This window comes from Aspergillus niger (genome assembly GCF_000002855.4).
Source record: "Aspergillus niger supercontig An11".
Classification (NCBI taxonomy): Eukaryota; Fungi; Ascomycota; class Eurotiomycetes; order Eurotiales; family Aspergillaceae; genus Aspergillus; species Aspergillus niger.
In genome coordinates this window covers 1,359,046-1,383,074 of record NT_166526.1, presented here as the reverse complement: position 1 = coordinate 1,383,074, position 24,029 = coordinate 1,359,046, and the positions used below count along the sequence as shown (strand labels likewise).

Here is a 24,029-nt window from a genome sequence, read left to right as displayed (position 1 = left end):
AGCCACTATGCCCTCACTCCTTAACCAATGCCAAACTGCTAGGTGAACCACATGATGTAATATTATGGGTTTATCTCCAGGCTGGATAGTGATGAATAAGTAGTATTCTGGTAGCCCAAGGGCTTCAACTATATTCTTTCTCGTCGCCAGTCGTGGGAGAAACAATTCTGGTATACATCGTTGACCTAAAAAGGCCAAGTGTGAGAGATATTCGGCAGCCAGTGGATCGAGTTTCTTGATTTTGCGGAACAAGGTAAGCCAGGTCAGGGCTATTGTATTGTCGGCATGGTTGTAACGTCCATGGGCCTGAGAATCCTCGCTCAGAAGCTCCACGACATCTTCCTCCTGCTCGTGGAGAAGCATTAGATACCTAGTAATATGTTTCTATCTCGTTTTCGTTCATATAAGCTGCAGCTTGGGTGATAGCCAGTGGAAGAGTGGCCAGTTGAATGCCTTGGCGCATGCAACTCTATACAAGCCTAAAATCACAGAAATTGGACAAATTGGAACAAAAGGATAAAGCTGATAAGAATTTTTGAAAACTACTGGTGGGGAGGGTACTTATGATGTGGGGCGTTTATATATATTCAAGTATAATAAGCTTAGAAGATAGCTAAAGTAAGTAGTAGCAACTTACTGCCCTTCACTCCCCAAAAGATAGCTCAGGGGCAGTACTCAACATCACCAGTGTCCCCGTGCCAGTCAAAATGAACAACATCGATAATCCTGCGCAGAGATACAGGATTAAGCAGGCTTCGTGTGCTGTCTGCTAGCCAAGCTGTATGTGTTTGTGGGAGACTCCGATAGGTATGGTACAGCAGGTCCATATCCGCTCGTCGTTTCGCAACACTCGGTCCATTCTCGCCCAAACTACCGTACTCATCAAGAACCTCCAATAGCTGTTGATAAGAGCCATCTGACGCTGAGACATAGTCACAGATTTTCCCATCCTTCCGTTCCTGAACCCCATGGAAAAGTTCGTATGCTTTGTGTTGGGACGACATGAGCATCCAGTTGCAACAACCCATGACAACCAGAGCACTAACAGGACTGGACCGTATGGCCATGGCAGCGCGTTGCAAGCAGGACGATATAATATTGTCGAGGTATTTGCAGAGGTTACCTCGAATCCCCCGCAAGATAACGCTTTCTCTTGACTTCCGCATTGCATCGCTGCGGACGTCGATAATATCGTTGATGTAGCAACACGCCTCCGCTAGCAGGTGATACTGTTCCCTGGATATCTGCTCCCCGGTACCCATTGACGCCGTCATGACACCCACGTAGATGGCCAAATCGATATAGCGATGTGCCAGAATGTCTGTCATGTGGCTGCCATAAACGCCATCGGGCCGGCGAGACCGTGAATGATCTCTATAATAGCCAAGGACCGAGAACTGGATTGCCAGAGCGACAAGATTGTTGAATTGCCAGTCGGTGACTACTCCTGCCAAATTGCACATCTTGAGGAATGCGACAGCTGCTGCCTTCACGTCCTGCAACATGGCTAATGATTTCTCGTCTGCCGCCTCGCAGTAATCAGCAATCAAGATGTCGTTGCCTGCCTCTGCTGCAGCTCTTGCTAGACCGTCGTCGCACAGCCTTCCTGCGCAGGCGATAGCAAAGAAGTACCTTGCATCAGAAAGCAGCTTTATCTGCTCATTGGATGGGTATAACTGGTGATACACGGAAGGCTGCGTATCGCAGTTCGGATCAGGCCGTCGATCAGGGGCCTGCACAGTGGCGAGAGAAGGCATAGGACCCTGACAGGTGTCAGGAGGCGGCTGTTCATCTCCGTTTAGAAGCACAAGTTCAGCCACGGCTGTATGCAGATGCTCAGCGGTGAATATGTCGCCTGGATTCCATTCATTTTCTTTGCTGTTAACCAAACTCTCCAGTTCAGTCATCTTCTTGATTGCGAGACATCCTGACGTCTGTTGTACCGATTCGACAGATATACCGGAAGGAACTGGATACAAGCCATTGCAAGAACAGTTGGTCCGGGGGTCATATCGTTGCTTCAGAATGTTTGTTTCAATACAGGACGGCGGGACCTGACCTCCAAGAAGCAGCTTATTGGCATCAGCTCGACGACGAAAAGAGGTAATTATACGTCTCAGATTATCATTGTTAAGAAGATGGATGAGGTACTTTTCCCCAAAGAATTTGACCATCTCCTCAACTGACATGGCATCTTCAGTGTTCTCTGAAGCATTCCATGGAACCGAAAGCCAGCTGTTCACCCAAGCCAGATATGCATCTGACCATAGACTGCCTGTGGCTCTCATGGTGAACGAATCAGTGGAGTCACAATGACCAGGACGGAATGGGATCGGCAAAAAGAGATGATTTCAAGTAGAATTAGATCTTGAATAAGGCGATCAAATAATTGAATGGTGAATTCAACAAAGAGTCCGTGAGGATGTAAGGTCGAAAAGGAGAAGAGGCTCCTTTTCTGACTCAGATTCGCTTTCTGGCAGGCCATTTCTGTTGAGGCGACAAAGGTGGTATTTATGGTTTCACGAAGGGATTCATGACTCAGTACGCCTTGATATCGGGCAGGATAAGAAAAGCGAGGAAGAGCCAGTGTTGCCTTCCGCTTGCCCTGTCTTTTCTTGAGCCAGCTATGTTTGTATGTGCTTATCCTGCAAGATGACGAGGTTACAACAGTTGTCATCCAGCTCTTCAGCTCAGCCATGACCTCGTCATGGGATACGAAAGATACATGCATAGTCACACTTACAAACAGAAAAAGAGGACGACTGTAGATCAACACCGTCGGAGAGATGTACTGATTATTAGGTTTAGGTAGAAAGCCAATCAGTGAATCGACTTTCAACATTATCGCGGCACGACACAGCGATTCTTGAGTATCTGTCTAGTTCGCCCAAGGCTCAATGTGTAGTTTTGTTCTCTCTATGGGCACTGTGCACAGAAGCAAACACTGATTTGTATGTAGCACATTACTGGGTTGGAGGGGCTATTCGTCGCGTTTGTGGAGGGTGGCATTGAACAAGTGCAAGCCTTCAAACAATCAACCGGGAATTCCCTCTTTACAGAAGCAAACCCCTCGACTGGAGCAGCCCGTGTCAAAGGCTGCCAGGGAAACATCATTCCGAGCCCAAAATCTGCTTTACCGAACCAACTGTTGGTAGCCCTCTTAGCTTAGGTGGGGCTCCAACCAGGGAACTAGTTCTTGACGCTAATGCACCTTGCAAATTGAAGTCACAGACCCGCGTTTTGAGACTTCACTAGCTTGATGTGCCCATCATTGCCTCTCCCAAGTGTGCCCCGGAGAACCCCGGTGAATTGACAAGCTTTTAAATAAAATTTAGCAAACGAGAGAACCACAATCATGGTGGACCTTAAGGTTAGCCTTAGGGTTATACTAAAACGGAACTATCCGAACGTTTTCCGATCAGCATCAACTTTCGATCTCGCTCTCATAGATTCTCGTAAGAATATCGCCATCCACCTGGCCTGGAGCACTTCATGAGGAAGTAGATCCAGTTAGTTGGAGCGAGGCCGAACTCTCCCGGTCACATTGGAACAAGATCAGCCACGCCACATGGGAGCAGTGCATGGCCGGGTTAAAGGAGGGAAAAAGCAAACCTCTACTAAGTAAAATTGCGCTCACTGCCATTTGCCAGCTCATCCGCGGGGCGTCAAATATCTCTCCTAACACTCTTGAAAGATAAGAATCAGATTACAGGCTAGGGCTATGGCCGCTTTTGTACTCAGTACCTGCTACTGATCTCTTCTTGTCCAACTACGTCGTGGGCAAGTGGCTCCTTTGTTAGTTTATATGTCGGGCAAAGGAGAAGAGATAATTGAGCGAGATTGTAACAAACAGTGTCATTATCGACCGTCCTGTCAGTCATTTTACGTCTGGAAACCTTTTGAGAATTTCACAACGGGCATAACCCGGGGATAGCTTCGTAGAGCTAGCAATCTGAATGAATGTGCCTATGATCACAGTCAGAACTGACAACGCTCCGATATGCATCAAAGAACACGATCCCTTGCGGTTGGCTCACCAACTTTCTCAGAAGCCATTTGTTTATCTGGTTACATGGTCCATTAGACCCCCACCTGAACATGTGCTCTGGCAGTAGCTACACTAATTGCTTCCAGGGGCTACTGCACGAGGTGGATGATTGGGAGCCCGGTGGTTCCGTTGTTGGTATACTTAGTTGTCTAGTACCTGCAAGAACATCCCCGGAGTTTGCATCGGCTCCCGCGTTGACAATATACCGCTGTATGAAAATAGCATGGACCATACACCGTGGCACACTTGATCCTTGATCCCTGTTGGATTCGTTTATGTATTGGAAGACTGTCCCATGACTACCCCTGCCTGTCCCATTAGAACCATTGGCCAACCAGTGCCGCATGTAGCATGTCCATACGCCATCGCAGGGATATCTCGCGTTATCGCACTTAAGAAGAACCAAAGAAGGAGCTCCATCGGTGTTCTACAACACAGAGACAAGGACAAAGTGATTGCGCTGGAGGCTCAAGTTCCTAAGGTGATCCAAGTCCACTGCAATCTAGGAACGAAAAGGGTTGAGGATGCACCTCCTTGATCACTGCCCATACTTCAGACATCATCTGATCCCATCAAGCCGCCATCCAGCCTAGGAGGCCAAATAGGAGCAGGAGGCTGATATTTCTTATTTGGTAGGCTGGGCGCATCCGGTCAACACTATCCCATTTGTAAGATATATGCCATTGCAGAAACATGACTCGTGCGCCACTAGATCACAGTCCGCTGCAGGCAAAGACGCCCAATTGCCTCAGATATCATGGAACGAGGCATAATTGGCCCGGGTTTGCACAACTCTCACAGGATCTGCATTCATATCACCTACACGCTCGTATGGGAGTGTAGGATCCCTGGATATCATTCTGGAAGAGAGACCATATCAATTTCCCCGGCCCGTCTGTTCCCTACGTGGCCTCCATTCCCCCCTGCAATTTATTTTCCAGAGGATACGTCGCTCTGAATTTCGGTGGTTGTAGCTTAACTTGAATCGGACCCTCTTCTATTGTCAGCATAGAGCGCAGAGAGTCATTCATATGTGGTGGCCAGCTTCCCCAAGTTAAATCTACAATCTCACCATGCTTTATTTTCTGGGTTTTGCGTCCTCCGTTCTCTTTTCTTGCACTTCTCTGCCTGTCTTTCCTTTCCTCCCCTTTTCCCTTTTCTGCTCGATATATATACATTCCCTTCCCCCCCCTCTCTGTCTCTTGGTATCTTTGCTACTCTGTTCCAACTCATCGTTTGATGCGATACACAAAGAGTGTACCAGATGACTCCTTATCTCTTGATGGCATTGTGTTCGCCTGACCACTTTGAAATTTAATCTTCATTTACGTCGCCTCCCATGGTGGGGATCCAAGTCCCCAGAATAAACATACATTATACACTCGCTCCTCGCATTTGTGCGAGACGGTCTCGTTCGATGTGTGTGAAGTCCTGGTAGCTATTGACGAAGCTCACTGGAATCGGGTCCTCTGGTTAAGAACATCGTGTAGAGGGTCAGGTTTGTCCGCGCACGATGTCTCTTCCTCCGAGGTCAACCCCGGTGTACCTACTGAAGCATCCATTAAAGAGTCCACGACCGAGGAATGGTATATCAGATGTTTCACACAGCAGTATGTCGCCGTAGAGGTAGAATAACATCCATGCTTTACTTTAAGAGCACTCGCAACAGAATGAGACCCGAAATCTATATAGCCAGCGCATGATATAAAGCAGGTGACTGAACGTCGAGGTGTTGGCTTTGTGGCTTCAGATATGGATATGGAGCGACAGGGTAATCTAGACCTGAGCACAGGCGCAACCCCCGAATATTGTCCATGGAGAGTATTGATTAACGAGCTTAATAAAGGGACTAACCGAGGGGGGGAAAGAGAGCGTAAAGAGGTCCTTACAAGGGAAGGTTTACATTGGCAAAGCTACGCACTTGTATGTTGCTCAGCCTCAGCACCCTCAACGGAGACGTTTAGCTTGGCATTTAACCTTAGAAATCTATTCATGTTGTTGCAAACTAGTTACTATTTGTTGAGACGTTCAGTCTCTCCAGGCATCACCCGATCATTCGCCCCCTCCGTGGTCTCCGACCACTACCGTTTACAGCACCAACCAACGATCATCTTAAATCTAAATAAATTTCATAGATACATTTAACCTTGCGTATTGAGATTGGTAGTGAGGAAATGGAATTGGATCGGTCCGCTTACTCGAAGCTTTAGTTTCTCCGCACAATGCCCTCCGCTGAATACGAGCGGTCACAGTAACTACGCGACATACTCGTCAGCGCAGTTAATTAGAGACCCTGCGAGATGTAGCGACACCAGCCGGACTATATGGGTGGGGAAGGGCAGGAATATCGAACTCAATATTTACATCTTCTGACTTCAGTCTCTTTCATGGCGTATGTAAATCCTCGAACGACAACAGTAATATGCTGAATCTCTTCCATGATGAGTTAACCAACGTGGCCGCCGCATCCTCCATGTCGGCTGTACTGTATCACACCAATCAGAAAGTTGAATGCCTTCATGGGCCGAGTACCAAGGTACTCGAAGGCTGTTTTGTGCCAAGGCATACCCCTGTCAAGCGTACACTGGCCAACAAAGTGTGAACAGCACATATCCTCTATCTAGGCCCATTCTGTGAGTCGGGCCTTCGCTCTGACAGTGTACGCATGATATCTGACAATATTCCCGGATCAATTAGCGTACGTCGACGATCCTAGCACTCAATTTACCAATCCCGTGTATGCCTTGGCGCCACGCCTGTTTGTCGACATGATTGATTGGGAGGGGTAATGATTCGGATGACAGGCCAAGGAGTCGTTGATCACCGATGAGAGCCTCGCGTACGGCGTTTGATAGCGGCCATCGGGCAAGACCCGCGGGTAGCTGCAGTTCGCAGGATGATCGACAACATCCGTTCTCAGTTGGGATTGCCTACTGTCTGATGTCAGAACAAGCCTTCGTAGTAAGTTGCAACAAAGTGTAATTCTTACCAGATCCCTTTCTGGTGGCATGAAAAGTGTCTGTACATCGTAGTTAAACCAAGTAACATGACCCTTTGACTGCCGTGTGTAAGTGAATGCTCGTCCAGCAAACCCGGTCTTCATGAGCGATAATAGGATATAGCCATCAGGGTTCAGTATGTGCTACTGCGGGCTAATGCAGCTGGCTTGGCGGTGGTGGGACCGCGTTTCTTTGTCTGTTCCTTGCAAATTGTTTGCTGACTGCCAACTAAGATGAACTATCCGCATCACACAAACCAATCAATTCCCATAGCTATTTTGGAATTATGATACGGTCAAGGAACGCCGGAATCTTCTCTTACGACCTTCCGTAGCTGCTCTGGCCTTGCTGACTTGTCAGCTTAGAGTGAGATGAAAGTTTAAATACCTCCATCAGCCCTGCCCCCTTCTATCGATTGTCAACAGCACCGATTCCCCATCTTCAGTACTCCATTGTAGTTCAACTATCCCCTTTGCAATCTCACGTTGTCTTTGATTCCCTAACACTTGTCATGCCTGACTCTTACGATTACATCATTGTCGGTGGAGGTCTGACGGGCTGTGCTTTGGCTGGTCGGCTGGCTGAGAAAGACAAGTCATTACAAATCCTGATCATTGAAGCCGGACCCAACGTCGTCGATCATCCTCTCACCAGTACCCCGTTGGCATGCTTTGGAGCTCATCACTCGCCTTTGGACTGGGACTACACCACGGTGCCACAGAAGCACCTCAACAGTCGTGAATGCTACAACGCGGCAGGGAAGGCTCTGGGTGGAGGCACAGCGATAAACTACGGCACCTGGACCCGTGGTAACGCTGCCGACTACAATCTCTGGGCAAAGCTGGTCGGGGATTTTAGCTGGGGCTACAAAGGTCTACTTCCTTACTTCAAGCGTGTCGAGACGCATTACGATCGTAATGTCGACACGACAATTCACGGCACCAGGGGCCCCATCACCAACACGATTGTCGCACTCACCAGCCCGGACCGAAAATATCCTCTGAAAGAGCCAGTCCGCTCTGCATGGGAACGTATTGGCGTCAAGTTCAACCCAGATGCAAACGCTGGAAGCCCGCTGGGTCTAGCTCACTTTGGAGAGAACTGGCGTGAAGGACAGCGTCAGCTTGCCAGTGAAGCATATGGATTGTCTCGGCGTCAAGGAATATCCATTGTCACTGATACACTGGTGGCAAAGGTAATTCTCAAGGAGCAAGATGGTCAACAGGTCGCGACAGGAGTCCAAGTAGTCAATGGAGAAGAATACCATGCCAGAAGAGAGGTGATCATTTCTGCTGGAACATACCGTACCCCTCAGCTCCTCATGCTCTCTGGCATTGGGCCCGCAGAAGAGCTGGCAAAACACAGCATCCCACAACTTGTGAACTCTCCAGAAGTGGGTCGAAACTTCCATGATCACATGTGTTTCCCCCAATGGTGGACACTGCGTCACCCCGAACAAGGTCTCTCTATGGGGACGCCCCTTTGGGACAGTCCCGCGTATGGCATGGGGGTACCTTATGATTGGAACGTGACGCTGCAGACGCCTACAGAGGAGTTGATCAAAGCATTTCAAGCAGACGACGGGCAAATCCCGCCCAAGGACCATCCATACCTGGACACGGACTTTGCGCACTCCGAGGTTCTGGTTATATACGCACCGATGAGTCGCGCTGTGACTGGCTTTGAAACAGCCATGGATGGTACACACATAAGCACGGCGGTTCTTTTGATGGCTCCGACAGCACGAGGCCAGATCACTCTGGCCGATACAGATCCGGCCAGTGCACCTCTCATTGATCCCAACTACTGTTCCAAGGAAGTGGACCGAGCCATTCTACGAGACGGGATTCGGAGAGTTGCCAAGCTCATCCTGGACACGCCGGAGGGTCAAGACATGGTGGAGCACGAAGTGACCAGACCCGGCAATGAACCTATGAGACTCGATTCCACTGACGAGGAAATCGACAACAACATCAGAAATGGTGCAATTACATTCTTCCATCCAGGTGGCTCGGCATCCATGGGCAAGGTAGTGGATACTCAACTGCGGGTGAAGGGCGTGAAGGGATTGCGTGTTGCGGATGCTAGTGTCCTGCCTGTACCTCTTGCGGCGCATTATCAGGCTGTCCTTTATGCAGTGGCGGAGAAGGCAGCGGATCTACTCTTATACTAGCATGTAGGGTGATTAAGATCACTAGATCCAGATTTTAACCAAAGAATATTTGCTTCCCAGTGACTTATCTTGAAATCGGATTGTAGTTCACTGCAAATTGTAAAAATTCTGAGTATTGGCAAATAGACCTTCAAGGTAGTAGCTGCGACATAGCGACCCTTTTACATTACTTCACGTACAGATCGTTGCAATTTAGTCAGACTCACGGTGTACTTGGTTGCATTCCTCGCAGCTGACAAAAAACTTCCATCTACGACCTTCAGGGGCCTAAATCGTCCGGAACACATGACCATTCACGATTGGGGAGATCCCGAGATATCGAGGGTCAGCCTCAATGATGAAGGGACTAGACTCAACTGCACGACAGTGCTACTTAATATTCGCCTGTTAGCAAAGTAATGCTGTGCGGCAGCTTTCATTCTAGAAACGATGAACAGGCAAACTTATGATGGTAATAGAATCAAACCGAAGCAGACATCTCGGGAATTTATATCACCACATATTTCCAACCCAGCGCCAGGATTGCAAAACAAGCCATGTGCCGAGAATCCCAAAGGCAATACCAAATGAATTCCCGCAGCCCCTGGAAAGGAAGGAAATAGAAGCTGATTACGGGGATTCTATGGATTGTTGAGAAAGCGGTTGACTAACTTCCATGTGGCTCCCTGACAAATAAAACAGTGGAAGTAAGCTTCAGAATACTGTAATGAGAGTGGGAGGGGACCGGCATATCCTCTTATTGGAGCTTCTTGGTTGCCGGTTCGAAAAGCCGGAAATGGATTTAGAATCATGTCGGGAGTAGCGCTTTGAAATCGGCTTGCCGTTGACATACACAGACACGCCCCCATTTCGGCCCGCAACATGTCCGAGGCGCGGAATTAGAGAGTCAGAATTGTAATTCTTGGTAAAAAATTAATCAGTCCATTACAAATCCATTGTTCAGGGCCCCGTCCTTCCGGGTTGGCTGTTGATAACCAGGGTATCCACATTGAAATGGAGCTTCCCGCGTGGCGAGACCTAGAGACCCTTGGAGCCAGCTGTTTCATAATCATGACCGATCACTGACATTTGCTGAACTGAAGGGACCCTGGCTAAGAATATGGCACTGAGAGAACCTAACGACTGCGCAATGAGCGGGTCAAGGTCTTGGATGGCTGGACCCCTTTAAGGGCCTTTTCTAGAAGTCTTCCTATGGATGGTCGGCATATCGTCCGCTTCGGTGCCTGTATAAAGAGACAGGGTCTTGTCTCCGATTGTACTGTGGTCATCAAATGAGTTTCCGGCAAGACAGAGAATAACTCTAGCCCCTCGCATCTACCACCACGATGCTTTTCCCCTCTCTTGCTCTCGCGGCCTTCTCGTTAGGCGTGACGGCCAAAAGTCACGCTGACTCGCCTGCTCACTATGACTTTGTCATCGTCGGTGGAGGCACCAGTGGTTTGGTTGTCGCCAATAGGCTCTCAGAACTGAGCGATGTCACCGTGGCTGTCATCGAGGCTGGAGAATCAGCATTGAACAACTTCAATGTGTCTAATGTCATGGGCTACAGCACGGCATTCGGGACGGAGGTCGACTGGGCCTACCAAACCGAGAACCAGACATATGCAGGTGGTCTGCAGCAGACCATCCGTGCTGGAAAGGCACTTGGTGGCACGAGCACAATCAATGGTGAGTTGTGGTTTCCTCCCCAGACAACGCGTTCGTACTGACTGAGCGTCCCACAACAGGAATGTCCTATACTCGTGCCGAAGACGTGCAAATTGACAATTGGGAAGTTCTCGGCAACGACGGCTGGAATTGGAAGAATCTATTCCAATATTATAAAAAGTCGGAAGGCTTCCAGGTGCCCACCAAGGACCAAATCGCCCACGGTGCCAGCTATAACGCCAGCTATCATGGTCTGAACGGCCCTCTGAAGGTCGGCTGGCCTAACTCCATGACCAACAGCAGCGTCTTTCCCGTCCTTGAACAAACCTTTGAGAAATTGGGCGTCCAGTACAACCCCGACTCGGAAGGCGGCAAGATGGTTGGATTTACGGTTCACCCCGACACTCTGGACCGGGAGATGAATGTTCGCGAAGATGCTGCCAGGGCTTACTACTGGCCGTATGAAGCTCGCTCGAACCTCAAGATTATTTCCAATACTCGTGCGAACAAGGTCATCTGGGCCAACACCACCCAGGGAGAGGCTGTTGCCGTCGGCATCGAGGTTACTAATGCCTATGGCACGGAAACCATTTACGCTGACAAGGAGGTCATTTTGTCGGCTGGCGCCCTTCGATCCCCTGCCATTCTCGAGCTGTCCGGTATCGGAAACCCCGATGTCCTCAACAAGCACAATATTCCCGTCAAGGTTAACATCACCACCGTCGGTGAGAACCTACAGGATCAGACCAACAACGCCCTTTCCTGGGAAGGTGTCGACACCCTCACCGGCTTAGCAACCTTCTCCGTCCTGCCATCTGTGAATCAGCTCTACGGCGATAATGTCACTGCCTTGGCTTCCTACGTCAAGTCCCAGCTTGCTAGTTATGCTAAGACTGTCGCTAGCGCCTCGAATGGCGCTGTCAAGGAAGCCAATCTCGTGGAGGCTTTTGAGCGCCAGTACGATCTGATTTTCAACTCCCAGGTCCCCTATACGGAGGTGGTCTTCGCCCCCAGCGGGAACTCGTTCGCCGTTGAATACTGGCCTCTCCTCCCCTTCTCCCGCGGCAGCGTCCACATTCAATCGGCGAACGCCTCCGACTATCCTGCCATCAACCCCAACTACTTCATGTTCGACCAAGACGCTGAGGCTCAGGTCACAGTGGCACAATATATTCGAAAGGCATTGGGCACGGCGCCCCTAAACAGCCTTGTCGGCGAGGAAGTTTCTCCCGGCCTCGACGTGCTTCCTGCTAGTGCATCCAGCGCCACTTGGACCAAGTGGGTTAAGGAAAACTGTAAGTCTCTTTCCGTTTCTCAAGTTAACTACCTGCAGCATAATCGTTAACCTGCCCAATCATTTCAGACCGAACCAACTACCACCCCGTTGGCACCACCAGCATGCTTCCCCGCGAGAAGGGTGGTGTTGTCAGCCCCGAACTCAAGGTCTATGGTACCAAGAATGTTCGTGTGGTTGATGCTTCAGTCCTGCCATTCCAGCTTTGCGGTCACTTGACCAGCACGCTGTATGCTGTAGCTGAGAGGGCTTCCGATCTGATCAAGGAAAGCTACTAGGTTCCAGGTGCTTACCACCGCGCTAACTAGGCATTTTCGATCATCTGTCAAACTGGCATGAACAACAGAGTTGTGTCAATGCACAACTGCAACAGAACTGAAGTATGTCCGTCTACGGGCGAATTCCATTCCGACAATACGGTCCAGCTTGGGAAGATGATAGGCGCAAGGAGGCAAGGAGAAAGAGGCAGTAGATCCTCAAATGCGGATGCTAGTGTCTGTGTGTCTATTACAGGGTTGTCGAGCCTTGTGTGCAGCCACGGAGGAAGCGGCTGATTTTATTTTATATTAGAATTGTATTAGAACGGTGTAACACGTCACCCAAGATCAGTAATAAAGTCCATATCAATTAACATTAGATCTCTTATTCAGTAGTTAAGAAAAGTTGTTCTTAGGATAGATGCTTCACAGTTCGTGTAACCTCCCGTTTCCGCTCATCGCCTATCACTTTCTGATCCATTCCTTTTCCGTCCATCCAACCGCTATGGGGATTCGTTTATCCAGCCAGCCACATCTATATAATAAGTATAACCAAGTAAGTCTGATGATAATGAGCTCGGAAAACCTTGCTTCTGTTCCAAGCACCCTTGGACACCTGTGCAATTCCCAGGCCGAATCTCCAGATTCTACCATATACAGCAAGGTCCTTGTAGTTGTATATATATCGCAGATTAACTGGCTACCGATGTCTGGCACCACCTCCGCAATGAACTGAAAATCAAAAATAGTAACAGTGCATGGATATGTGATCCCAACAAAATCAGTCTTATATATGAAGTACTAGTTATTGCCTTTCATAATCATCTCCACCGCTACTCCCCAAGTAGGACGGATAGTAAGCAGTAAATATAAATTTCTATTGAACTGTTACAGTGAGTCTAGATATTTTATCGCAAGACATGGTCTGCTGTTCATCTTTCATATGCCGTGATGTGTAACCACACCACGATTCATACTGCTTAGTATAGTGGTATTGTTTGGCTACAATTATGTTCCTGCAAGCTGGCAGACATCTTTGTCGATTTATTTCTGTTCTTACATGTTCCATGCAACTATACCATCGATACGGTTATTGATCAGTCCACTTCCTTGATCTCACGCACGCATGCAGATGCGGGGCATCACCGCCCGGTGCTGTCATATTTAGCTTAGCCAATGTATTGATATAATATAATCTAATTTTATATTGAGGTTTAGTGTCACAGAACAGCTCCGGGTACGCGTTCCGGGTACTTTCCGCTGCACCATTGGCAAGAGGACTACGATGTATAGCTAATGCCTGCACACTGCGTAGGAAGATGCTCAAGATCAGGATTCCGGCAGGCACCGTGACATTCACACTCTGATACCTCTAGTGTGGACAATATAGAAGGACTCACTCGATACCCAACAACCTTGCGAGCCCCTCCGCCGCATGTTTCCCCAATCCCTCCAGATTCCCCATCCCCATCATCTCCAATACAGTAATATCAAACCCGAACGCCTGTCTCCACCAGCTGCGCATCTCCACACCCACCAAGGAGTCCATGCCCAGCTGCCACAGCGGCAGCGAAATATTCAAGTCCTCACCCGTCTTGAGCAAGAAGTTGAATAGCTTATTCCCGATTTCTCTTGCCAGCAGACCAGCGCTTTCCCCGGCCCTCAATATATACGGGTCCGTTTTCGCCCGGGCAAGGAAGGCCTGCAGAGTGTCGCGGTCGGAACTGACATCGTGTACGGCGGCCTTCGGGACGGAATTATGGTATAGCGCCATACGCCGATCCTTTCTCCAGAATACGCGGCTCTCGGGACTACTGAGGGGAACGGATGTGCCAAGGCCAAGGATGAAGTTATTCTTGTCTACGAATCCCAGGATGTCGTTGACATTATGGGCCTCATTGGGATTCACGGAGAAAGAGATCGTAGCCAATACGGCATCGAGAAGCTCGGATTCGGTGAGGTGGTGCGCCCCCGTCTGCTTCAGGCGCTGGAGCAGGGCGTCGTCCTGCGACACGTAGCCGATGTCCTGGACCGCGCCGATATCGACCGCGGAGGCGGCCAGCCCCAGGCTGGTCCGGTACTGGACGAAGGCGTCCAGGAAGGTATTTGCTCCAGCGTAGTTGGCCTGGCCAGGCTGGCCCAGCACGCCGGACGTGGACGAGAAGAGTATGAAGAAGTCGAGGGTGATCCCGGCGGCCTGGGTGGCATTGTGGAGATGCCATGTTCCTTGGATTTTGGGCCCAACCGCGGTGTTCCATTCGGCCAGGGTCATGTGGGGGAACGCCTGGTCTCGGAGAACCATGGACAGTTGGAGGATGCCTTTCAGGTTGGGGGCTTGCTGGATGGCTCGTGTTACATCAGCTTCGCTGGTGACGCTGCCCTGGACGAGTCGAACGCCGCATCCCATGCTCTCAAGCTCCTGGACGAAGTCGTTGTCGTCCGGACCTCGACCCGCACTCCGGGAAAGGAAGACCAGACGGCGGGCTTTGTGCTCCACGAGACGCCGCGATACGGCGCGTCCGAGACCACCGAGACCGCCGATCAGGAGGTAGGTTGCGGTGCTGTCCAAGTCGAGGCCCGGGGCAGTTCTCACTGATGTCGGGTCGATCTTGGGGCTGCCATCCGCGTTTCGCAGGATAATGACCAATTTTCCGAGATGGGTGCCTTGTTGCATGTGTCGGAACGCATCCTCTATAGCTGTGGCATCAAACATCGTGATGGGCCTGATCGGCGTAATATGACCGGCCCGGAAGTACGTGATGATTAATTCGAGAAGTCTGTTTTCGTGGAAAGCCAGTCAGTCCAGTCAGCGTGTCCAGGTTGATTGCTATATCGGGGCTTCAACGTACCGCTTGCACTCCGATGGCCGCTTGTCCCGCAGCAGGTCCAAGTAAAAGCAGGAATACGTGCGGCCGCCCAGGAAGTGGCCCATGTCGAGCCGAGCGGCCCCCAGCATGTCGCGCTTTCCGATGTCCACCATCTTCCCGAACTCGGCGAGGCATCGCCAGGTCGCGTGCAACAGCTCGCCGGAGAGGGAGTTCAGGGCCAGGTCGACTCCCTGCCCCTGGGTTTCGCGCATCACGCCTTCCACAAAACTCGAGTCGTGGGAGTTGAAGATGCGATTCCTCGGCAAGCCAAATGTTTCCATCAAATATCGTACCTTTTCATCACTGCCCACCGTGGCATAGATGGTGGCCCCTGTCATCCGAGCCAGCTGGATGGCGGCGATTCCTACACCACCGCATGCACTGTGGATTAGGATCGACTTGTCTGGGAGTCAGCATTGCGGCCCCTCTGGCCTGGTATGGATGGGGCGAGGCTTACCTGTCCTTCCTGCAATCCACCGAGATCGAACATCGAGTAGATGGCGGTAGCAAACACGACCGGCATGGTTGCTGCGTCTTCGAAGGAGAGATCCGAGGGAATCTTCGCACAGAGCTTCTCGGAGGCAATGGCATGGGTCGCGAAAGCCCCATCTTCCCGCAGCATGACCCGGTCTCCGGGACACAGCCGCTTGACATCGGGGCCCACATGGCGAACGACTCCGCTGGCTTCGACGCCCAGGCCATTGTCGGGGAACGGAACCACAGCCAACGCACCCAAAACATCCTAGCGGAGGAGGTTAGTAGCCCATCAGGCATGCATGGCAGAGAGGGACCCGTTCTTACCTTGAAGTTCAGGCCGGCGGCGTAGATCTCCACCTCGACTTCGTCCCCAGTCAGGGGTCTTCCTTTCGAAGCCCTCCAGTGCAGGGAGCTCAGGCGGCTGGGCTTCTCCATGTCGAGAGCGGCCCAATCGTCTGGCTTGGTCGCCACGACCAGGTCCTCCTTGAGCGAAAAGGGGTAGATCCGTCCCACAGAGACTGTCCCGCCCACAATGGCATACTCATAATCCGGATTCAACGATTCGTCCCTCGCTCGGGTATGGAATTTGGCATAGACGTCAATGATTTTGTCCAGCGACGAACGAATGTCATCCACTTCACACGTCGCAAAGTCCACCAGCATCTCCGAGCGAATGGAGCGTGCTGCGCCGATGACCTGGGCAAACCGGGGGTCGGGGCATTTGACTTGGGACAGATGGGTGATCCACAGCAGACCCGACTCCCCGATGGTATTCAGGAGGTGCTGGAAGGCCCGGAAACGAGCCGCATCAATGTCTTCAAAGAACGGGCGAGTGCAGTCGAGGAGGGAGATGATATCCTGGGACTGGGGCAGTTCGTCTCCCAGCCGAAATGTCTGCACCTCGTAGCCTCGGCTGTTAAGCTGCCGCGACAAGGATTCCGCATAGCTGTCGTCACGGGGGTCACAAAGCAGACTGACGGGCTTTTTCTGGTCTGTCCCATCATCGACCCGCGGCTTGGCCACCATGATGGCGTTCAGCTGATGCGGCTGCTCGCCGTCAAGCACCACGGCATCCAAGCCGGCGAAGCCGGCGCCTTTCAGCTCCAACTCCCAGCGGGCCGGGGTCACACACGGCTCGTCCGGTCTTCCATCCGGTCCGCCGTACCACCAGCCTGCTAGCGTGCCAAAGATGAAGTTGGGCCACTTGGAGGGGGAGTTCAGCTCGTGAAGGAGCAGTCGCCCGTTCGGGTCGAGAAGCTTGTGGACATTCCGGAGGGTTTCCCCGAGGTAGTTGGTCGCATGCAGAACATTGGTCGCAAGAATCAGATCATACTTCTCCCCATCGAATCCCTGGTCGGACGGGTCTTTGCTGATGTCCAGGGTGCGATACTCGATGTTTCTCTCGCCACTGAACCGCTCCTTGGCGGTCACAAAGAAGCCCGAGGAAATATCTGTGTAGGTGTACTTGGAGAAAAGGGAGGGTGTGCCACCGGAGCCAGTCGAGCCGGGCAGGCGTAGCAGCTTCAGGATGCTCGCTGTCGTCGCGCCCGTGCCGGCTCCGATCTCCAGGATCCGCAGGTTGGGCTTGGTATGGGCCAGGTGTTGGATAAACTGGGACCGATCACACGCGTCGGTGACAACATAGAGCTTATATAGGGTGTCATCCGCGAGAAGGATATCGAGGGCCTCTGTTTCCCCGGCGAAGAGCGCCGCGATGTTGGTGGCCACTTTCTGGAGCCCAATGGCGCAGTCCACGACGGGCGTCTCGGACAGATGTTGCACCAGTCGTTCGATCCTCTCCACAAGGGCATCATCCTCGAGGGTGAGGAAAGTGGACCATTTTTCGTCCAGCCGCATTGCTTCCACCTGGCGGTTGATCCAGTCGCGATACAGGGGCATATGCGCCACCCGCGTGCGAGCATCTTTGATGCGCCGACTGCCGTAGATCATACCTAGCCGAGCCAGCTCGTCCAAAGCCGGCGTGTACAGATGCCGAGGAAACGACGGCTTGATCAGCGTAGCGGCGTCCAAGAAGTCAATATGCGGTCCCCATGTCAGGCGGGCGGTCGTTTCAAGACTGTCGGCTTGTCCTGCCTTGCCGGCCTCTTCGAGAGGCGAAAGCTTCAAGCCTTCCATGTGCATGACAATGACACCATCTGCGATGCATTGCTGGACCTGCCCGATCACTTCCCCGGTGCCTTTGACATACGTGGCCGAGGCCGACACCTGCAAGTCATCGACCCTGGTGGGGCTTTGCCGGACGATCACCCGGTCGATCTTGGTGGGCACTCGTCGGTATGCCTTGGCATCCACGGTGCCCAGGAGGCCAGCAAGAGGAGCCGCCTGAATGCAGGCGTCGATGAGACTGGGATGGAGGTGATAGTACTTTTCGTCTCCCGCTTGGCCGGTGGTCACCTTTGCTCTCGCCAACGTCTCCCCCGTGCCCGTTTCAATATCGGTCAGGCGCTTGAACATCGGCCCGAAGTTCAAGCCCGCGCGGTCCAGGAGGTCGTAGTACTTCTTGGCTTGCAACTTCCGCGGCAGGGAACTCCTCAGGGCTGCCGTCCGCGTATGCCTCTCCTCCGCCGCCGTCCCCGAGGCCTGGCCAGTGCAGTGCCTGGTCCACGTCTGGCCGTTGTACGAGGCGATAGTAAATTCCCACCATTGGCTATCTAGCGAATCGGTCAGCCGGTGGGGGTGGAAGGTCGTCACCACCTCGGTGGGCGTTCCCTCGCGCAGCACCAGGGCCGAGCTAATCACAACACCTCGCAAGGTGTAGCTCTCTTGTGATCCAGTGATCTGTCGGATCGCCTCCCCGACCATTGACAGATAGCCCGCACATGGGAGAATGATATCCACCTCCACTTTATGATCCCGCAGCCAGTCAGAGTCCTCGACTCGCATCATGTTTCGCCAGCTCGGTTCCAGGTCGGTGCCGAGCAGCTGACGATCGCCGAGAAGCGGATGGCTGGGGAACTGGCGGAATCTCCAGTCGCGGGAGATGCGGGATTCGCGCCAGTAGTCGACCCCATGATCCCAGGGGTACCGGGGCAGTCCGGGCAGACAGGATCCGGAGGGGTAGAGAGCATTCAGATTGACCGGGACATTCAGCTGGAACAGCTTTCCCAGCGCTGTCAGGAACGACTCCACGCAATTCTCTCCGCGGCTCATCGCCGCGATGTAGGGGGCCGGGTTCGCAGACGCCCGAGTGCTCAGTATCTGTCTCACGGGCCCTGCGAGCGCGGCGTGTGGTCCGATCTCCAGAAAGGCGACATTATCGACATGGTCCAGAAGCTCAGAGACGGCGGCCCGGAAAAGCACGGGGGATTCCAGGTTGCGTTGCCAGTAGACCGCGTCCAGACACAGATCCTGTTCCTGCTTGCCAGTGACGCTGGAAAAGAACGGCTTCCCGGGACGCTTTCCAACCAGGTCGCGGCCGATGGTAGCTGAGTAGTTGTGTCCGACCTCATGCATGTGGTAGGAATGATAGGCCTTGTCGACTTTGAGCAGCCGAGCCGTCACCGTGGGATGCTCCTTTTTGATCCGTGCAACCACGGCTTGCACCTCCTGGGCGTCTCCGGAGAGAGTGACGCTCTTGGGGGAATTCTCGCAGGCGACCACCACGGTGGGAGGCGAGAGAAAGCTCTGGACCTCCTCCCATCCCAGCCCGATGGCCGCCATGGAGCCAGGGCGGGTTTGCCCCGCGGCAGCCAGCCCTCGCTGCCAGGCCGCGATGATGGCCTCCCGCGCGGTCAAGGCACCCGCCGCGTAGGCAGCCCCAATCTCCCCGCTACTGTGGCCGACCACCGCCGCAGGGGTGACTCCGACTGCGGCGAAGAGATCCACCAAGCCGATTTGGACGGCTGTGCACAGGGGCTGCGAGAGCTCGGCTGTCTGGACCCGGGACGTCAGGGCCGGCTTGATAAGCTCTTCCTCCAATCGCCACTCGGGACCATTCGGGGCCGCTTTCAGGTATTTGTCCAGCGCCCGGATGGTGTTTTGAAACGAGAAGTCGGGGCGCAGGAGGAGGTCCCGTCCCATGCGCGCCCATTGTGCGCCTTGCCCGGTGAAGACCATGGCGAGGCTGGGCGCGGAGCTGGGCACCTTTCTGCCAGGCGATGGGGTGCCGATTCGGTCTGGACCGGCGATTAGGAAGGTTCGATGCGGGAGATGCTCTCGACGGGTGGCCAGGGTGTAGGCCAGATCGCGCAGCTGGTCCTGGTGTTGCGGGACCCAGTCCTCGAAGGTCGCGGTCATCCGCTGCAGCGATCCGGCCGCGCTGGCGGAGAGAAGCAGCAGCTGGGGGCCGGCGAGGAAATTGTCCGGGGTCGGGCTGGGGATCTGGAAGCTGCGGGCCGAGTCGAGGATGAGATGCGCGTTGGATCCTCCCACGCCAAACGAGTTGATGCTGACCCGCTCCCATCGCGATTCGGGCCACGGGATTGGCTCGAGAGGCACCGTCAGTTTGCAGGCCTCAAATGGAATCTTCGGGTTGGGAGCGGTGAATTTGATGTTGGGGGGGATGATGCGATGCTCCAGGGCGAGGACGCCCTTGATCAGGGATGTCAGCCCGGATGCGCCCTCGGAATGGCCCAGGTTCGGCTTGACCGATCCGATGTACACGCCGGCTTCCCCAAAGACCCGCGCAACGGCCTGCACTTCGACCGGGTCACCTGTCGGGGTGCCCGTGCCGTGGCACTCAACGAAGGCTGTCTCGGCCATGTTCGTGATGCCAGCAGCCTGGTACGCTTTCCGGATCAGAGCCTCCTGGCTGTCGGTGCTGGGGTGGGAGATGCCGGATGTCTTCCCGTCGCTGTTGGACATGACGGACCGGATCACCGCCCGGATGGGATTCCCGTCGCGAAGGGCTGCGGCCAGAGGCTTGACGAACACGGCAGTGATGGCTTCGCCTCTTGCGTAGCCGTTCGCATCGGCCGAGAAGGTCTTGCAAGACCCGTCGGGCGACAGTACCCCCTTCTCGGTCATGAACGCCGTTGTGGCTGGCGCAAAGATCAAGCTTGGACCCCCGACGATAGCGGCGTCGCAGTCGCCTCGTTGGAGGGCCAGACAGGCTTCATTCAGCCCGACTAGCGCAGACGAGCACGCAGTGCGGATGGTCATACTGTGCAACGTCAGTAATCCTATCCTCTTGGGGAGAGAGAAGGAGGAGAAGAAGAAGGCATCACATACCTGGGCCCGCGCAAGTCCATTTCATACGAGACCCGATTTGACAGCATGAAGTCACTATATCCATCGACCCGGTTCATACCATTCTGCTGGGGGTCTTTGTTTTGCAACTCCAGCCAGTCCTCCCCGTAACAGCCCATGTAGCAGCCAATGGGCCGGGCACGGAAGTTGACTTCCCCTGCATCGTCGAAGCACTCTCTCACCACCTCCATCATCTGGCGCTGCTGGGGATCGGCGGCCTCCAGCTCGGCCCGACTGAGCGAGAAGCGGGACGCATCCAGCGCACCGAGCTTAATGCTCTCGTCGAGGAAATAGCCGTACTCGGTCACCACCGTACCCGGCCGCTTGGATGGGGAGTGGAAGGCCGATACATTGTACCGAGACTCGGGGACCCGGGACCGCGCATCGCCCTTGGCTATCAAGAAGTCCCAGAGGTCTTGCGGGCTCCCCAATCCACCGGGAAGACGAAGGGCCATACCACATATCGCGATGGGGGAGAATGCCGTAGTGGCATCATCACTTTGACCCCCGGGGTTAGGCACCGGGCCAGAAAGACCATTTTCTCGGGAGGGCATTGTGAACAATAAAGATAAAAAGGCTGACTTCTAAAATGTTGAATTTCTGGCCCTGAAAACGTGAAGCCTGCGTTGCGAGAGACGAAACTTTATATGGCCGGCCGATGGCATTGTTCCCTTGCTAACTTTCTCTGGTTCTGAGATAGATGTCATGATCGAAAGCCGTCAGGCTTATCCTCTCCCCCTCCCTACTCACGTCATCTTCCTTGAGTCTTAGCCTGATTGTATTGTGCCCCAATGGCCGTTGATAGCTCATATTTATTCATATCAGTCGTAAGTCCCCATTCCTTCCTGTAATCCAGACGTTTGTACATTACAAAGAAAAAGGGGACCAATGAAGAGGTAGACACCTGTAGTATTCTGTAAAAAACGGGCCGCAGTGGTGCATGGTGCACCAGGAAACCGTGCTTATCATGTTTCCCCGCAGAAGATGGTCGAAGTTAATGCTGCATGGCTGCCGTAAGATTTTGGTGTCGAGTATGATCTAGACTGCCGCCCCTTTCCCTAACCGGGCTCCTTGTCCATGGCTTTAGAGTAATTTCCTGTCCAAAAGAAGTAGTTGAGATGTCACTACTTATTCGCCCCCTCCCTTCCTGCACCTACACTATACCTCCGGCGCAGTCTGACTGTATTTGAATCCCACACGATAGGACGACCGAGAGCTGCGAGCTGCATACCCGATCTTACACAAGGAATAGCGCAATGCCGCGAACTGATTGTAGGAAAATTCTTATCAGGGATGCCGGGTTGACACCACAACGGCAGCCCCAGATACCACGGGTGTTGATATAGCCCACTCAGCCAGCCCCCTAGAAGGTCTTGAGCATGTGCTTTCCCCTCGCAGTCAATATTGTGGTTCCTGCCGTAATACCTTCTACGCACTCACAACATGTCTGATTCATTCATTGTTGAATGGGCGAGAGCCCAACAGCCCAAGGGCCCCAGCATGAAGAATGCCTCCGTCTTCTACCGGAACCTGGAAGAAGAGCTCGACGTGCGCCGAGCCCAGCACGGCTGCATCATGCTGCACACCAAAGAGCAAACCTCCATGGTGGACTTTTCCTCTACCGATATCCTCGGGCTGAGCACCTCGGGCTCCGTCCGCAAAGGCTACCTGGACGAGCTGGCCCAACACCCCGATTTCAAGCTCAGCAGCCACGGCTCACGTCTGACCGACGGCAACTCCAGATACCTGGAAGACGTCGAGCGTGAGCTGGCTGCATTTCACGGCGCCGAGGCTGCGTTGATTGTCAACACGGGGAGCCTGGGCAATGCCGCCATTTTCTCCGTTATTCCACGCCCCGGCGATGCCATTGTGTATGATGAGCTCATTCACGCCAGCGTGCACGATGGTATGAAGGACAGCTTGGCCCTGTGTCGCAAGGCCTTCCGCCACAATGATGCCGAATCGCTGTATGAGGCCCTGGTGGCCGTCCAGGAATCGCAGCCCCAGATCCGCAACGGCACCCGATCGGTTTTGGTGGCGGTCGAGTCGGTCTATAGCATGGACGGGGATATCTGCCCGCTCCAGGAGCTGATTGAAACAGCCAAGGAGGTGTTTCCGGACGGCAACGTTCAATTTGTCATTGACGAGGCGCACAGCACTGGGGTGATTGGGCCCAACGGTGCTGGGTTGGTGAGCGCCCTGGGGCTGGAAAGCGAAGTGGCGATCCGACTGCATACGTTTGGGAAGGCGCTGGCTGCGACAGGAGGTAAGACACGATTGAACCGGTGTTGCTGAAGGATACACTGACTTGACTCGGTAGCCGTAATCCTATGCAACGAGACCGTGCGCACAATGCTGATCAACTACGCCCGCAGCATCATGTTCTCCGTGGCGCCGTCCTTCCCCATGCTGGCCTCCATTCGCGCTACATACCAGCTCCTGCGCAGTGGCGAGACACAAGAGGTATGATGTGGCTCCCTACTTTACCGAAAGCTTGAGCTGACACGGCAGCAGGCCCAGGACCGCGTCCAGGAGATCGTGAAATTCTTCCTGGAGACCATGACCTCCAATCCGATCTGGAGCAGGGCCAGCGACACCGGGCTTCTCCGTCTTCCCACGTACGAAGACGCGGATGTCCAACCATTCCTCACCCAAATCATCCAGCTACGGACGCGCACCAAGCACAACTTCTACCTTGCGTTCCACCTGCAACGGGCCGGGTTCTCCGTTTTCCCTATCTCGTATCCGGTGGTACCCAAGGGGACGGAACGCGTTCGGATCATCTTCCATGCGTCGAACACGGACGCGGAGGTGAAAGCCCTGGTTGCTGCGATTGCGGAATGGGCCCAGGAGATGTTGGAGATTGAGAGTAGCGGGGATCGAACGAGGGTGCCAGCTGCGGCGCGGCATGTGTATGCGTTGATTGCCCAGGCTAATCTGAATGGGAGCGAGTAGATGGATGTAAATAGTCAGAGAACTCTCGCATAGAAAGAAAGTACTCAGGTCTTGATCTGGCAGTTCTAAAATTCCCTCTAAGATCCATCATTTTGACCCGAGTA

General features: G+C 53.2%; 8 protein-coding genes across 8 annotated transcripts; 4 read left to right on the top strand and 4 right to left on the bottom strand.

The window, feature by feature from the left end:
• Positions 1-662: 662 nt before the first annotated feature.
• Positions 663-2,698, bottom strand: An11g05630 (uncharacterized protein; the record flags this gene model as incomplete). The annotated part of the gene is made up of 3 exons (XM_059750290.1): positions 663-1,969; positions 2,060-2,275; positions 2,461-2,698. The coding sequence occupies 3 exons, from the start codon at positions 2,696-2,698 to the stop codon at positions 663-665; spliced, it is 1,761 nt and encodes a 586-aa protein (XP_059601613.1).
• Positions 2,699-2,707: 9 nt separating this feature from the next.
• An11g05620 (hypothetical protein) lies at positions 2,708-6,164 on the top strand (the record flags this gene model as incomplete). The annotated part of the gene is made up of 10 exons (XM_059750289.1): positions 2,708-2,788; positions 2,978-3,151; positions 3,256-3,304; positions 3,521-3,589; positions 3,979-4,067; positions 4,150-4,258; positions 4,336-4,529; positions 5,453-5,674; positions 5,762-5,971; positions 6,081-6,164. The coding sequence occupies 10 exons, from the start codon at positions 2,708-2,710 to the stop codon at positions 6,162-6,164; spliced, it is 1,281 nt and encodes a 426-aa protein (XP_059601612.1).
• A 330-nt stretch (positions 6,165-6,494) lies between these two features.
• On the bottom strand, positions 6,495-7,151 carry An11g05610 (hypothetical protein; the record flags this gene model as incomplete). Its single annotated transcript, XM_059750288.1, has 3 exons — positions 6,495-6,662; positions 6,751-6,978; positions 7,038-7,151. 3 exons carry the CDS (start codon positions 7,149-7,151, stop codon positions 6,495-6,497), a joined length of 510 nt encoding a protein of 169 aa, XP_059601611.1.
• Positions 7,152-7,558: 407 nt separating this feature from the next.
• Positions 7,559-9,220, top strand: An11g05600 (uncharacterized protein; the record flags this gene model as incomplete). The annotated part of the gene is made up of 1 exon (XM_001394509.3): positions 7,559-9,220. The coding sequence occupies one exon, from the start codon at positions 7,559-7,561 to the stop codon at positions 9,218-9,220; it is 1,662 nt and encodes a 553-aa protein (XP_001394546.1).
• Positions 9,221-9,487: 267 nt separating this feature from the next.
• On the bottom strand, positions 9,488-10,068 carry An11g05590 (hypothetical protein; the record flags this gene model as incomplete). The annotated part of the gene is made up of 3 exons (XM_059750287.1): positions 9,488-9,576; positions 9,687-9,803; positions 9,945-10,068. The coding sequence occupies 3 exons, from the start codon at positions 10,066-10,068 to the stop codon at positions 9,488-9,490; spliced, it is 330 nt and encodes a 109-aa protein (XP_059601610.1).
• A 477-nt stretch (positions 10,069-10,545) lies between these two features.
• On the top strand, positions 10,546-12,439 carry An11g05580 (uncharacterized protein; the record flags this gene model as incomplete). The annotated part of the gene is made up of 3 exons (XM_001394507.1): positions 10,546-10,888; positions 10,948-12,162; positions 12,231-12,439. 3 exons carry the CDS (start codon positions 10,546-10,548, stop codon positions 12,437-12,439), a joined length of 1,767 nt encoding a protein of 588 aa, XP_001394544.1.
• Positions 12,440-13,814: 1,375 nt separating this feature from the next.
• An11g05570 (uncharacterized protein) lies at positions 13,815-21,524 on the bottom strand (the record flags this gene model as incomplete). Its single annotated transcript, XM_059750285.1, is given in 5 exon segments — positions 13,815-15,195; positions 15,268-15,683; positions 15,743-16,027; positions 16,030-20,884; positions 20,953-21,524. Coding segments are annotated over 5 exon segments (7,509 nt in total).
• A 946-nt stretch (positions 21,525-22,470) lies between these two features.
• Positions 22,471-23,925, top strand: An11g05560 (uncharacterized protein; the record flags this gene model as incomplete). The annotated part of the gene is made up of 3 exons (XM_059750284.1): positions 22,471-23,236; positions 23,291-23,433; positions 23,464-23,925. The coding sequence occupies 3 exons, from the start codon at positions 22,471-22,473 to the stop codon at positions 23,923-23,925; spliced, it is 1,371 nt and encodes a 456-aa protein (XP_059601608.1).
• Between the last annotated feature and the right edge of the window lie 104 nt (positions 23,926-24,029).